This window comes from Populus trichocarpa, chromosome 9 (assembly GCF_000002775.5).
Source record: "Populus trichocarpa isolate Nisqually-1 chromosome 9, P.trichocarpa_v4.1, whole genome shotgun sequence".
Taxonomy (NCBI): domain Eukaryota; kingdom Viridiplantae; phylum Streptophyta; class Magnoliopsida; order Malpighiales; family Salicaceae; genus Populus; species Populus trichocarpa.
The window spans coordinates 3410252-3423154 of NC_037293.2; the positions used below are offsets into that span (position 1 = coordinate 3410252).

At 35.9% G+C, this 12903-nt stretch overlaps 2 protein-coding genes across 3 annotated transcripts; one reads left to right on the top strand and one right to left on the bottom strand.

The window, feature by feature from the left end:
* Positions 1-88: 88 nt before the first annotated feature.
* LOC7488172 (uncharacterized) lies at positions 89-4805 on the bottom strand. Its single transcript, XM_002313439.4, has 2 exons — positions 4616-4805; positions 89-2227 (listed from the first exon to the last, which is right to left on the bottom strand). Exon 2 carries the CDS (start codon positions 2196-2198, stop codon positions 228-230), a length of 1971 nt encoding a protein of 656 aa, XP_002313475.3. The 5' UTR covers positions 2199-2227; positions 4616-4805; the 3' UTR covers positions 89-227.
* Positions 4806-9277: 4472 nt separating this feature from the next.
* On the top strand, positions 9278-12794 carry LOC18101990 (uncharacterized). Of its 2 annotated transcripts, XM_052455794.1 has the most exons (7): positions 9279-9486; positions 10799-10871; positions 11114-11207; positions 11392-11508; positions 11599-11656; positions 11886-12213; positions 12250-12794. In XM_052455794.1, the coding sequence occupies exons 1-7, from the start codon at positions 9454-9456 to the stop codon at positions 12420-12422; spliced, it is 876 nt and encodes a 291-aa protein (XP_052311754.1). In that variant the 5' UTR covers positions 9279-9453; the 3' UTR covers positions 12423-12794. The 2 variants fall into 2 exon arrangements, with proteins under 2 accessions (XP_024464939.2, XP_052311754.1); XM_024609171.2 differs by having other exon boundaries at positions 9278-9486; positions 11886-12794.
* The last annotated feature ends 109 nt before the right edge of the window (positions 12795-12903 follow it).

Genomic DNA, 12903 nt, shown 5'->3' on the forward strand with positions numbered 1-12903 from the left:
GTGGAAACCATTTGTCATCACCTCGCCAATTATGATAACAAGTTAAATGTAAGGGAAGGGGGGGAGAAGAGATCAAAAGCAAAGTACCTTTGAGAAACTAGAATGATATTCACCAACAATCAACACAGGGAACCAACACCAACATCAAATTCAAACACATTTTGAGGTTTTTTCTTTTTTTTTCCATTTCTTTTTTCATTTTATTCATTGAAATCATTTCCACCACCCTACAGCGAAGGAGATGAAACAAACTGTCTTGACAAGCCAAAGAGATCGTTCCCTTCAAATGGCGAAGTCCATTCAACGGAACCGGGGGTGGATGTTTCTGAATTAGCCACACCACCATCCTGCAATCCTGGAACGGGTATGCCATTGCCACTGGGAGCTGATCTCATTGCCAGCCTGGCACCAAAGCCAGAAGCGCTGCTAGAATCATACGTTTGTGCGCTGCTAGAATCATACGTTTGTGCGCTGCTCTTTAAATTTGTTGGCCCTAACCAAAATCCACCAGGCCTCGGGGAAGATAAACCTCGGTCCAAACTCCAGTCTATGCTGGTGTAGTCTAACTGCGCCATCGACCCAGAAGTGCTCCAATCAACCGGAGAGGATGCCCCTGATGATCCTGTGGAACCCAATCCAGAGAAAAGTCCAAGGGATGAAGCAGCAGCGAGTGATGGTGATGCACCAGCTCTACTCCACAACCCATTTACTTTGCTGGTTCCAGGAGAATCCCCTGGACCATTGCTGGGAACAAAATGCTGTGGTTGTTGATAATGAAATTGGTGGAACATCTGATTGTTTGGGCTGGGGCTTCTTGTGCTAGGAATGGGAGGCATCAAGCCATTTGGCTTCATGATATCAACTCTATTGGTGGGATACCAACCGGCAGCTGTCCCAGGAGGAGATGAGCTTATGCTTGTAATTGGAACCTGCTTTGAATTTATCGATTGAGGCCGCTGCATCATTATCACTGGTTCTCTAACTGTTCCAGGCTGAAGGCTCTTATATTCACTTCCAACAGTAACATAACGGGTTTCTGTCTTGGCAGGTGGAGGTGGCGCTTGCAAAGGAGATGCCAAAGAATAAGAAACAGAAGGATTTGATCCCGCACTTAGCCATCTTTTGTCAGTTGGAGTCGGAGTTGGCTGAGGTTTTGGCCAATCCAACTTCGGTTGTATTCTCTTCAAAGGCTGCTCATTTTTACTCCCAGATTCCAAAGATCCTCCCACTGGAACACCTGCTTTTGTATAGTTAAAATCTTTATCTCTTCTTTGCTGTATCAAAGAAGTTGGGTTGAGCTTTGGTTGTGGTCTCACCATATTCTGGCTACCTGCTACAGAAAGCTTATCACTGCTTGAGGTCGGAGGATCACCAGTTTCCTCAGGTTTTGGTGGAGCAGATGGTGGATCTAGCTTCAGTTGTCTTAAACTTTCCGTGGCCTTCTCGAGATCACCCTCAGAGGCAACCACAGCTCTTTCAACCTCCTGCTTTGTGCACTTATATCTGATTTCCATTTCTGCAATCCGAGCAAGCTCTTCTGATATATCAATTTTCAAAGTACCCCCACCAAGGTTTTGATCCCTGTGCTTATCTGCATGTTCACCCACTTCAAACAGCCATGTCACAGATTCTTCTAACTTTCCTTCATTCAATATAAGAGCCATTGTTGCCCGTTCATGCAAAAATCCCATTGAAACAAGCTGTTGAGCTAGAGCTTCCAGCTTTCTCGACATAAGATAGCCGGTGCACCGCTCACGCAATTCTTGTGCTCGCCTCTCCTTTTGACGCTGATGCTTTTTCTCATTCTTCTGGCGGATTTTTTCCCGCTTGTCATTGTCAGCACCTGGTATTGTTTCCTGCCGGACTGGATGATTAGAAGTCTTCTCTTTTTGATCTTCTGACTCACCAGACCAGCTACCATTATTTGAAACAGAATCATAATCAACCCCAGCTCCTAACAAGCCACCAGGATGATCATCTGTCTCATCTATGTTTCGGAAACGACCATTACTGTGTAGAGGTGAGGCAGAGGATGTCGACACTGTTTCAATGGTATGAAATGTTCCAGACAGTGGATTGTATGCGCTAGCTGAGATACCACTCCCTGCATTAGCAGTTCCCGAAGGCTTTGATGTAGCCTTCTGGGGTTCCTTGCCAGCCTTTTTGTCCTTTGACTTAGATTTTGATGCTGGAGACATCTCAAAAGGCAAATATGTTCCTGTGATGTCTACAATAATGATCGAGACATTTAGTATGTTGTGAAAAAAGACAAATAACTTGGTCATGCGAGATCACCATTATATCAGACACTATAATAACCAGCGATCATCCACTCAATATCTTCACACAAGTTTATTTGGAAGCATTAAAGGAAGTTGTTATTTTGTGATATAATATACAGATAGCCACACATATGCTATTTATTAAAGGATCAGAACCTCAAAAACTGCTGCATGAAAAGATGCAGAATGAAAATACAAGGGTTAAACACAGGCATAACCACCTACTGACCATCTCATTTAACTAATGTTTTAATGATGCCTGTGGCAGAACTTTAAAGTGAGAAAAGAAACTACCAATGTGCATTGAAAAAATAAAGTTCAAACAACCGCTCATTACAAATCCTGATACCCTGCAGCTAAAAGAATACCATAAGTACTATCAGACCAGTCAACTCATTAAATGCACATTCTGGCATGTCCATGTTGAACATGCTTCTTGGAGAACCACACCAAAAAAAGAACTAATAATATAATTAAACAATATTTTATTTTGCAAAAATACAATCACTCACTTAACAAAATTGCCAGAAAAAATTGTTCCAAATCATAATACAGGATAATGCAGAGACTATATACATCAGAGACATGGAGTTTGAGAGTTAAATTTGATTTCATGATAACACATAAATGTCATCTTCAGAAAACTCCAGGAAATTACCAAAGAAAAAAAACTGTTGTAATAAAGTTAAGCATCACTACAAAATCACAAGCTTCCCCATGATAGATTACTCTCCAATTTAACAAAGCATCATAGAGTTTTTCACATTTCACAGTATTCATAAACCTAAAACTGTTGAAACTGATTTGTTTAGCAAAGCTTCTAAGTTCTAAAATGCTTACTCCAAAAATCATAAGGAAGACATTCTTAACCAGGGAATCTCAACACTGCCAAATCCTTGCCTACCCACTTCGTCACCTTTGTTACAAGCAAAACCACTCTTGAAGCATTTGAACAGCCAAGTTATCAACTATTTTGTGCCTTTAGCTGATGTTCCAGTTCTTCAGATCTATTGTGTCCCCATTGGCTAAAGCAAGGTTTTAAAATTTTTACAAAGACACCAACAGTTTCGAGTCACTTGAAAGGCCCAAATATCATCCAATGATGTAATTTCCAGTGTGAAGAGTTAACAAAGGAGCTAGGGTTTTCCTTAGCACAAACGAGGAAGTGAAAAAACTCCACAAACAAGGCCTCTTCTTCCGGAGTATAAATATTCTGAACCGTTAGGATCTTAATAGTTCAAAAATAAGAGAAATCTGCAGGCACTTTAGCTGTTAAAGAAATGAAACAAAATTTATTTCCAAATGTTCAAATGGAGTTTACAAAAGCACACACAAACATTATTGTTTCATTTCTGTTTCTCCATCGCCAAAATGAGTCTTCGAGCATTGAAGTATTGGTGAATTTGAGATCCCATCACTCTTTAAGAACTTAATTTCTTTGAGCAATCCCCACAGAATTATCGAGAAGGGTAGCCACAAGGAACCACATGAACTCAAGTGCTCAACCTAATTGTCCACTAACACCCTGACTTCTCCCAAAATAAAGAACATTTTTTTAAAACCCAAACTATCACTATCAAACTAGGCAACATGTTTAAGAAAGCACAACACAAATGCATGAGCACACCACTATAAGCTATATATTCGTTTGTAATTAATTTTTCATATATTTCCAGCAGAATCTTTCTCCACTGGAGCAATTTTCCCTAATAACATGCCACCAATCAAAGTCGGTGCTTTTCAGCTACCATATAACAACGCTAACAGCAACAAAACAGCAAACACAAGAAAAGCAACCTAACACCATGTAAAATGACCTGCCAAATTGAAATTAATCAAAACTTGGAAGTAAACAAGATAAAATCAACGAATTCACACCCCAACCAAGTCTCGATTCTTCAAACTTAATGAGAAAAACCCTAATTTCAACTTCATCTTAAGCAGACCAAGCCCTAGATACACTAAAAAACGATTCCTTCGAAACTAAAGGGAAAAAAAGAAAAAAACTGCCGCAAAAAAACAAAGTATCATTTTCCTTCTCCTTTGACGGTTAATTCCACCGCACCGACATTTCCAATCCTTTAACATTACTCCATTGATTACGATCATATATGCCAAAATTATCGTCAATTGATTAAAATAGTCAAATTGATAGATCCATCAAAAAAATTTCTTAATCATCGAGATTCTCAATCTTAAGCAGAGCGATAAAATCGAATTCAAATCCATAATTCGATTGAGATTCTGTCAATTAATCAAAATCAAGATTGAATGGAAAGACTTAGAGAGAGAGGGGGAGAGAGAGGGGGGAGGAGGAAGGAGGGAGGGCAGACCTGCGGAGAGAGCGAGACGGCAGTGTGATCGATCGGACGGTGGAGATTGAATAGGGAAGGAGAAAGGGATTGGTAGAGGTTGAAACCGAATTGTCAGAATAGAATTAGGGTTTTTGGAGAGAGAGGGGGGCGAGAAAAGAGGGATTTTGATTTTTGTTTTTATTGGTTTCTTGTTTTTTTGTAAAAATAAAATCTAAAAAGATGAGACCTTATATATTTTTAATCCAAGGGGGATGTGGATGGATGGATGAGAGCCATGTGGCCGTTGCGTTCTATTGTTTTCTTCTTTCCTTTTTTGGCTAAGTTAACAAAGGCCCTTTACGGTAATGATTAATACGGTGGGTGGTTGATTTTTTAATTGTTTTTTTATTTAAAAATATATTAAATTAATATTTTTTATTTTAAAATTTTATTTTAAATATTAATATAACATAAAAATATAAAAATATAATTTGAAGCAAAAATAATTAAAGATTTTCAAAAGCATTTTTTTTAATTAAAAAGCAAACAAACTTTAAAAAATATCGTGATAAACTTAAATTTAACTAACTCAAAATCCCCCCAACAACCATGGCTCCTGGGCAACGCGCTTAGGTCTATTACCCCCTATCAAGTTTAGGCAACTCGCTTGAGCTCAACACTCTACTCTTTCTGAAATTTTTTGGAACCTCCATACGGGTTTCTTAATATTTTATACTGATTTAATATGTATTATTTTTAGTGAAATACAACTCAAAATATCACATGGAAAAAATAACTCTTCAGTATTTCCTCTCCATAAAAAGACAAAACTCATAAGTTATAAATATCTCATAAATCTTTCAAGTTTCAAGCTCATAGTTTCTTCATCTTCAACATAAAATTTTTCAGAGCGTATCTCTTTAAAATATTATTACACTTTTTCTTTCTAAAAAGATATTTACTTAAATATTCAAGAGTCCTAAAATCTACAAAAGAAATCTTTTACAGATACCGACCACCTTGACCTATCAAACATTAGGTATAAACTATCAACCACCTTAGCTAAAGAGAGATTATCTAACATGTAAACTTTGCACCTAAGTTACATTGATTTTTTAAGACTTTTTTATAACACCCTTAAAATATTTTTTCTTTAGGATTTAATACTTGAATTATTAGGTGTTTGAATTGAGATATCTTTATGTATTTGAAATGATTGGTAAAACAGTACTTTTGATTTGGTGAATTATAAAATTAACAATCATTTCCAAACTCAAATTAATCATAACAAATTGAGTTTTAGTTTCTAAATTTGAAATTTTCAAACCCTCGTAGCACCATTTGAATTTGGATATAGTTAGGTCTAAGATTGGTGTGAATGCACTTGTAAAAACAGTACCTTTTATTTGATGATAATCTTACTAATAATTATGGCTGAAAACATAGCACAAATAGTTCTAATTCAAATTCTTCATAGTTCATACATTAAAATTTAAACTTATTTGACAACATGACCTTCTCAAAATTTTCATGCTATTATTTAGGTGTTTGTTTCAAACCATATAATGACTTAACAAGTTTATAGATTTTTTTGTTGTCCATTACAAAAAAAAAAAATTTTGATTGTTCCATTTAAATCTCTTCATCAAGATCACCATTTAAAAAAGTTATTTTTGCATCAATTTGAGGTATTTCGAGTTTGTTAATAATTGTAATGGCTATTAATATTCTAATAGAATTTATTCTTGATATAGGTGAACATGTGTCAAAATAATTTCTTCTTGTTGTTTGAAACATTTAACAACAATTTTTGCTTCGTATTTGTTAAGAATTCCATCAGCTTTTATCTTTCATTTAAATATCCACTTATATCCAAATAGTTTACTTGCATATGGAATATCCATGAGTTCCTGTGCATGATTATTCATAATGAATTCAATATCTCTATTGACCATCTTCTTTCAATATGAGCTTCATGACATGAAATTGCTTTAGAGTACATTCGAGATTCATTTTCTAACATGTTAGAAAATCAAAACCAAATATTTTAGTTATTTTTTCTCCTTTACTCATTTTAGGCTCAACTTTATCATTTTTAAATTGATGATGAATACATGAGCCAGCTTTAATAATTCTCCATGAATGCTTTTCTTATGCTTCCTTAAATGAAACACATTTTTAAAGATGTACATTTCTTGATTTCATTATTGTACTAGGATAAATGCTCTTAATATTTGACTTGTATATAAGAAATTGATATGTGTTGTTATTATAAGCATATCCAATAAAAACACAATTCATAATTTCAGGTTTTATATTGATCTTTTTGGAATCAAGTACTGTCGTTTTTTCAAAACACTCCCACACTTTAAAATGTTTATAAAAAGGTTTTTTACACTTTTATAATTTATATGGTGTATTTTTTAATTTTTTATGAGATACTTTGTTAAGTATATAATTAATAGTAAACCCAAACTACTATGTATAAAATCATTCGCGACTCTTCAAATTTTAGCCATATACTACAAGACAATCTTGTGTTTTTTCTATGTGGAAAAGAGGGTTTTGAGTTTTACAAAAACATATTAACCATGAGTTTTTTTATATCAATTTTTTGTTTATCTTTATTTTATTTTAATCATATTAATGTTTCATGTTAAAGAATTTTAGTTGGAAAATAATTGTCAATAAAATTTTAGCACTAAAAGTAAGTGAAATTCATTTTTAATTTAGCATAAAATATACATATTAACCATGGTAAAACAAATTCTTTAACAATAATTGTCTTTCAATTTATGCATGTGTTTACTAATATGATGCCTCCTAGTATTGAATCTTGTCAGGTAAGTAAGTGTTTTGCTTTTGTTTCTACAAATGACTAATCTCTTATAGTTAATTACATGCAAATATGGATCCCATATTATGGTTAGTGATGTATCCAAATAAAATAAACCTAAAGAATTCTCTAAAAGAGGAAAAAGCCCAAAAATACACCCAAGAAACATGGGCTCGGGCAAGTAGCTCGAGCCCATGCTCCATGCATGGGCATGTGGACGCCTAGTGCATAGGCAAGGTTCTCGAGCCCATTAAAGGTGAAAATGGGTTCGTGCGCGCTGTCCGAACCTAAACACGTTGGGCTCGGGCGATGGGCGTCCGCCCAAACAGGGTGTACGCCCAATGCTCTCATGAGCTCGGGCTATCACGCTCGAGCCTAACGTGTTTGGGTTCAAACAGCGCACCCGAACCCACTTTCACCTCTAATGGGCTTGCGAACCTTACCCAAGCCCAATACTTGCCATATAATTAATTTTGGACCCTACGTGGGTTCCTCAAATTTTCATATTGATCAAATACATATTATTTTAAGTAGAATATAACTTAAAATATCACAAAGGTAAAATTACACTTCAACCCCTTCTTTTCGTAAAAGGACAAGATTCATGGATTATAAATACACCATGAATACTTCAAGTCAAAGGTTCACAGTCTTTTCATTCTCAATATTTTTAATATATATATTTTCAGAGTCTATCTCTTTAAAACATCATTGTACTTTCTCTCTTTAAAAGTTAGAGAGTCTCCATGTCCATCAAATGAAACCTTTTACAAGTACTAGTTACATGTCATCTGGTGCACCACTTGCTGTTACCACAGTTACCGGTCACTTGCCTTACTAGACATTGTCTGCTACCATTTACCAACCATTAGGCTTTCCATATTAAGCCATCGAATACCTTGATTATGAAGAATCAATCATATTGTTAATTATCCAAATATTATTATGTAATTTGTAAATTATGAATTCAAACAATTGATACTTGAAAAAAAAAACATTATTAATGAACTTTTTTTTTTGGAATCAGACAGATTCGATTTGTCAAGATATCCTTGTTCTATAACCGAATCATTGAACAAGATTCAGAAAGGGAAAATTGAAATTACAAGGACATAAAACAAAAGAGTAATAACAATAATAATAAAAGTAAAATATATGTAACTCATCCCTATAAAAATCCATAATGTTCCATCTATGCAAATGATTTAAAACTTTCCAACATTATCCTTATAGTATTAGAAAAGTTTCAATTTTATGTCTAATAAATTTTTTATTGATTTTAATTGGAAGGGCATATTCAGAATGGTTTTTGTGAATCAAGGCTAAGTTCATCTCCTATTGTATTTGAGCATTTATAATAAATTACTTTCTTACAACCTCTCATATAATTTTGAACTTTGGATAACAATGTGAGAGCATTCTCCATACTAATTATATTAAATCCTCAAGAATATTTAATTTTTAAGAATCAAATAACCTAAAAATTTAGTAAAAAGCCCGCTTCTTGAATTTTATTTCATGAAAAAAATATAATATGCACACAAAGAATCTGAAACAAGAGAAAAATAAGAAAAAAAACATATAAAAATGTACTAACAGAGGCATTACATAGGAACTTGTGGAAAACTACAGGGGCAACATTAAAAAATTACAAACTATAAGGATATAGGTGAAACATTAGAATATACGGAGGGGTGAAGTTGACCAAAATAAAACAAAGAAAACCAAAGAGGCAGCAGAGTTGCAACGTGGCAGGTTAGGGTTTTTTCTGAGGACCTAAAAATCAGCGGCTGGCAGTCAAAGCCCATAAATGTAATTAAATTAAAGAAATCACCGTAAACTTTCAAAAAATATAAATAAATTCCCCTAAACTTCTCTTCCTTATTCCCGGCTAAACTCTGTCCGTCTCCGTCTCCGTCTCCGTCTCTGTTTCTGTCCATCGTCTCCCTTTGTTTTTGTTTTTCTAATAATAATCTTTTTTCCTTAACAACGTTGTCTGTTCCTCATTTGTCCTCAAGAGAAAGAGAGAGGTTCTGGTAGCATGAGGAAGAAACTCGACACTCGTTTCCCTGCCGTAAGCTATTCCTTTCTCTCTCTGTTTTTTTTTCTTTCATGTTTTTTGAACAGAAAATCGCGGGTTGTCTTTTTTCCTTTCCCTATTGGTTCTATCGATTTTTAGCAATATTTTTGCATGGTAATGATTCTGCTACTGGGGTTAGTTTTTCGTTAATACTAACGTGGGATTAGTGAATTATTGATAGTTAAGGCACTGTCTAATCCGTATTGAGTCTCAGAATCTGGTTTTGTCCTTGATATTGCATGCCCATTTTCTTTATTTATTTGCTTTTGCTTGCTACTGAATTTGGTGGCACATCTGGGGCAGTTTGTTGGATTGGTTATGTTTTTATGTATTAACGTAGCAGAAATGGCAAAACATAAGCGGACCAACTCTTGTTTCTCGTACCAATTTGATTATGTTTAATGAATTGCTGGTGTGTAGGGCACGTTGTAATGCGTATTGACTCTTTATAGCTTGCCCTTTACCTCTGTTCTACATGGCCTTTGCGTGCTGCTGAATTTGTTTGGTGGCTTATTAGTTTCATTACTTTCTTGTTCCCATCTGGGGCACTTTGCTGGATTGGTTTTGTTTTCGTGACGTTTTCGGGCTCTATTTTATTTATTTACTATTGAGAGTTTTTTTTTTCACGTGCTACCCTGTTTTCTAGGGTTTCTAAATTGTGAGACAGATAGAAAATTTGTTCCATGCACGTAATGTATGATAGAAGCATGGTAGTTTCATTCTGTGAAACAAAAAATTGTTTCTTACAAGCGCGCATGTAAGCACACACAGACACACAAAAATTAACGAGTTTTTAGTCTTACACTGCTATTCGACATTCGATTTGTTCTGTACTGAACGGTTGACATGAAGTTATCTTCTGCTTCCCTCGTTTCTCACCTTTCCATGGTTGTTCGATCCCAAAAGAACAGAGAACTGTTCTCAACCATAAATTCTGAATAGGAATTGGTAGTTTTGTCCCAAGAGCAAATCCCCTTCTCTCTCCCCCCTTAAGACCCTGCTTCCAATGCCATCAGTTTCTCGTTTCTAGAAAACCTGTTCCAAAGGCTCCGGCCTCTGAACATTGTAAGAAGAGGTATTATCACTTCTAAAGCACTTGTACCATGTAGAGGACTCTAACTTTTGGTTTGCATCCATTTTCAATTCGAGGGTAATCTAGTGGTTCAACCTTTTAATGGGCCTATTAAAAGATATCACTTGAATTCTTGAATATATATATTTTTTCTAGGTTATCTAGTGATTTTTTTTTGTTATGTTTATTTTTCTACCATCTGATTAGTTACTTTATCTTGGTATTATCTCATAGGCTCGGATTAAGAAGATTATGCAAACCGATGAGGATGTCGGAAAGATTGCCATGGCTGTGCCCCTTCTTGTTTGTAAGTGAATAAATATGGAGTCATGCTTATGAAATGGTGGAAATATGGTCCCTTTCTAGTTTCTCTCACATCACATTTCTTACCTGCTCTTCATAAAGTCATGCTTATGCTGATGCCATGAATGGTCCCCCTCCCCGCGCTTTCTATTTTCATGGGCTGCATTTATTTTCTTCAACTTGTCTTTCTTTATGTCAGCTCTGTTTCATTCATATTACTAATTAGATTTGTAATGAAATGTGCAGCTAAAGCTTTGGAACTCTTTTTGCAAGATCTATGTGACCGAACTTACGAGATCACTCTGAAAAGGGGAGCCAAGACCTTGAATTCATTGCATTTGTAAGTGACATCTTTCTCTTGTCTTTGGGTACATATCTACCTGTGGGTGCCAAGCTGGCGACCGTAGCTTATTTTGAGTGAGTGAGAGATAGAGAGAGACAGAGGAGAGAATGAAGTTCGTGTTTTCTTCACCTTCCACCTTCAGGGAATGAAGGTGGTCTGATTTTTTCTATGAAATTTACAGGAAACAGTGTGTACAGACTTTCAATGTATTTGATTTTCTGAGGGAAATTGTGAGCAAGGTTCCAGATTTAGGTGGTCCTGATGCTGCCTTTGATGAACATGGCATTGGCAAAAGAAGGTTTGGAATGTCTAGTCTTGTATCTTATTTGTAGTTTTGGACATTTAGAGTGTTCGGTGACTAATGGCATTCTTAATGCTTCAACTTCAGGAAAGTTGCTGATGATGAAGACAATGACAGTGACGAGGAGTGCAATAGAAGCAGAACAGTAAGTTTTTGTGCCTTTCGCCTTGATTATATTCCACTTATCATTGGATGTCATGTTATCTTGTAGATTGTGTAGAAACTATCTATGATTAATGTCCACTACAAAAATGCTCTTAGTTTAAATGGTGTTATTTTTCCTGTAACAAGTTAATTGCATCACCATTTGCAGATTTTTTTTTTATGTTTTCGAACGATATGACCTAGAACTCAACCGACAATTCCTTTGACAGCATGAGACTACCCAGACAAGTAGCAGTGGCAGAGGTAGGGGCAGAGGTAGGGGCCGTGGCCGGGGGACGAGAGCCATGGAGAGGGAGAGAGCTGCACAGGATGGGAAGTTGGAAGATGAACCAGACATTGTTCATCATAATGACAAGCACAGTCCAAACCTTGGAAGGCTAGACAAGGATTACGTGCCTGAAGATTTGAAGGATAATATTCCAGCTGGAAGAAATTTACGAACACCAGTCCATGACTTTGACCTGAATTTGGACTTGGATGAGAATGGAGAAACAAAAACAGTGCTAGCTTCTGTCCCTGCAAGCTCCTCAACAAAACCTGACACTGTTGTCCCTGCAAGCTCCTCAACAAAACCTGACACTGTTGTCCCTGCAAGCTCCTCAACAAAACCAATTCCTGAATTGAAGCACGAGGAAGTACCTGGATGGTCTCTAGCAGACATTGAAGGGATGGATATCGATCCCATTCAACTTGCGAACTTAAATACAAGAATAGACGAGGAAGATTATGATGAAGAAGAAGACTGAAGTTAATAGCAAGTGTTTTTGTTCTGCTGTATATGCTTTTTCACATCCTATAAGCAATGGTAGACAACAGCTAGAATTTAGATTACACAGTAGCTTCCCTAGGCATACATAGAGATCAGTTTGTTCAACCATTCCCATCTTTGAGATGGAGCTCATTAGTCATTACTTCTAAACGTTTCTGCACTTTGGTCCGTATATAGTTTATGGGGATATTTATGTGGCCTTTTCCAGGCAAGGGAGTAGGGCCATGGTCCATGACAACCACAGCGGTCCTCGTGCCTAGGAATTGATTTGAATTCCCAACTCTTTTGTGGATATTGATTTGAATTTTAAATGTAATTCAATAAATAAAAAGTAATAAAGAACAAATAAGAGGGAGACCTTAACTCTGATTTGCTAAGGAGACTATTTTTAAAAAATGTCTCCTCTTAATTTCCTTTTAAAAACCTTAGAACAGACCTGTTAAACTCAATGGGCTATG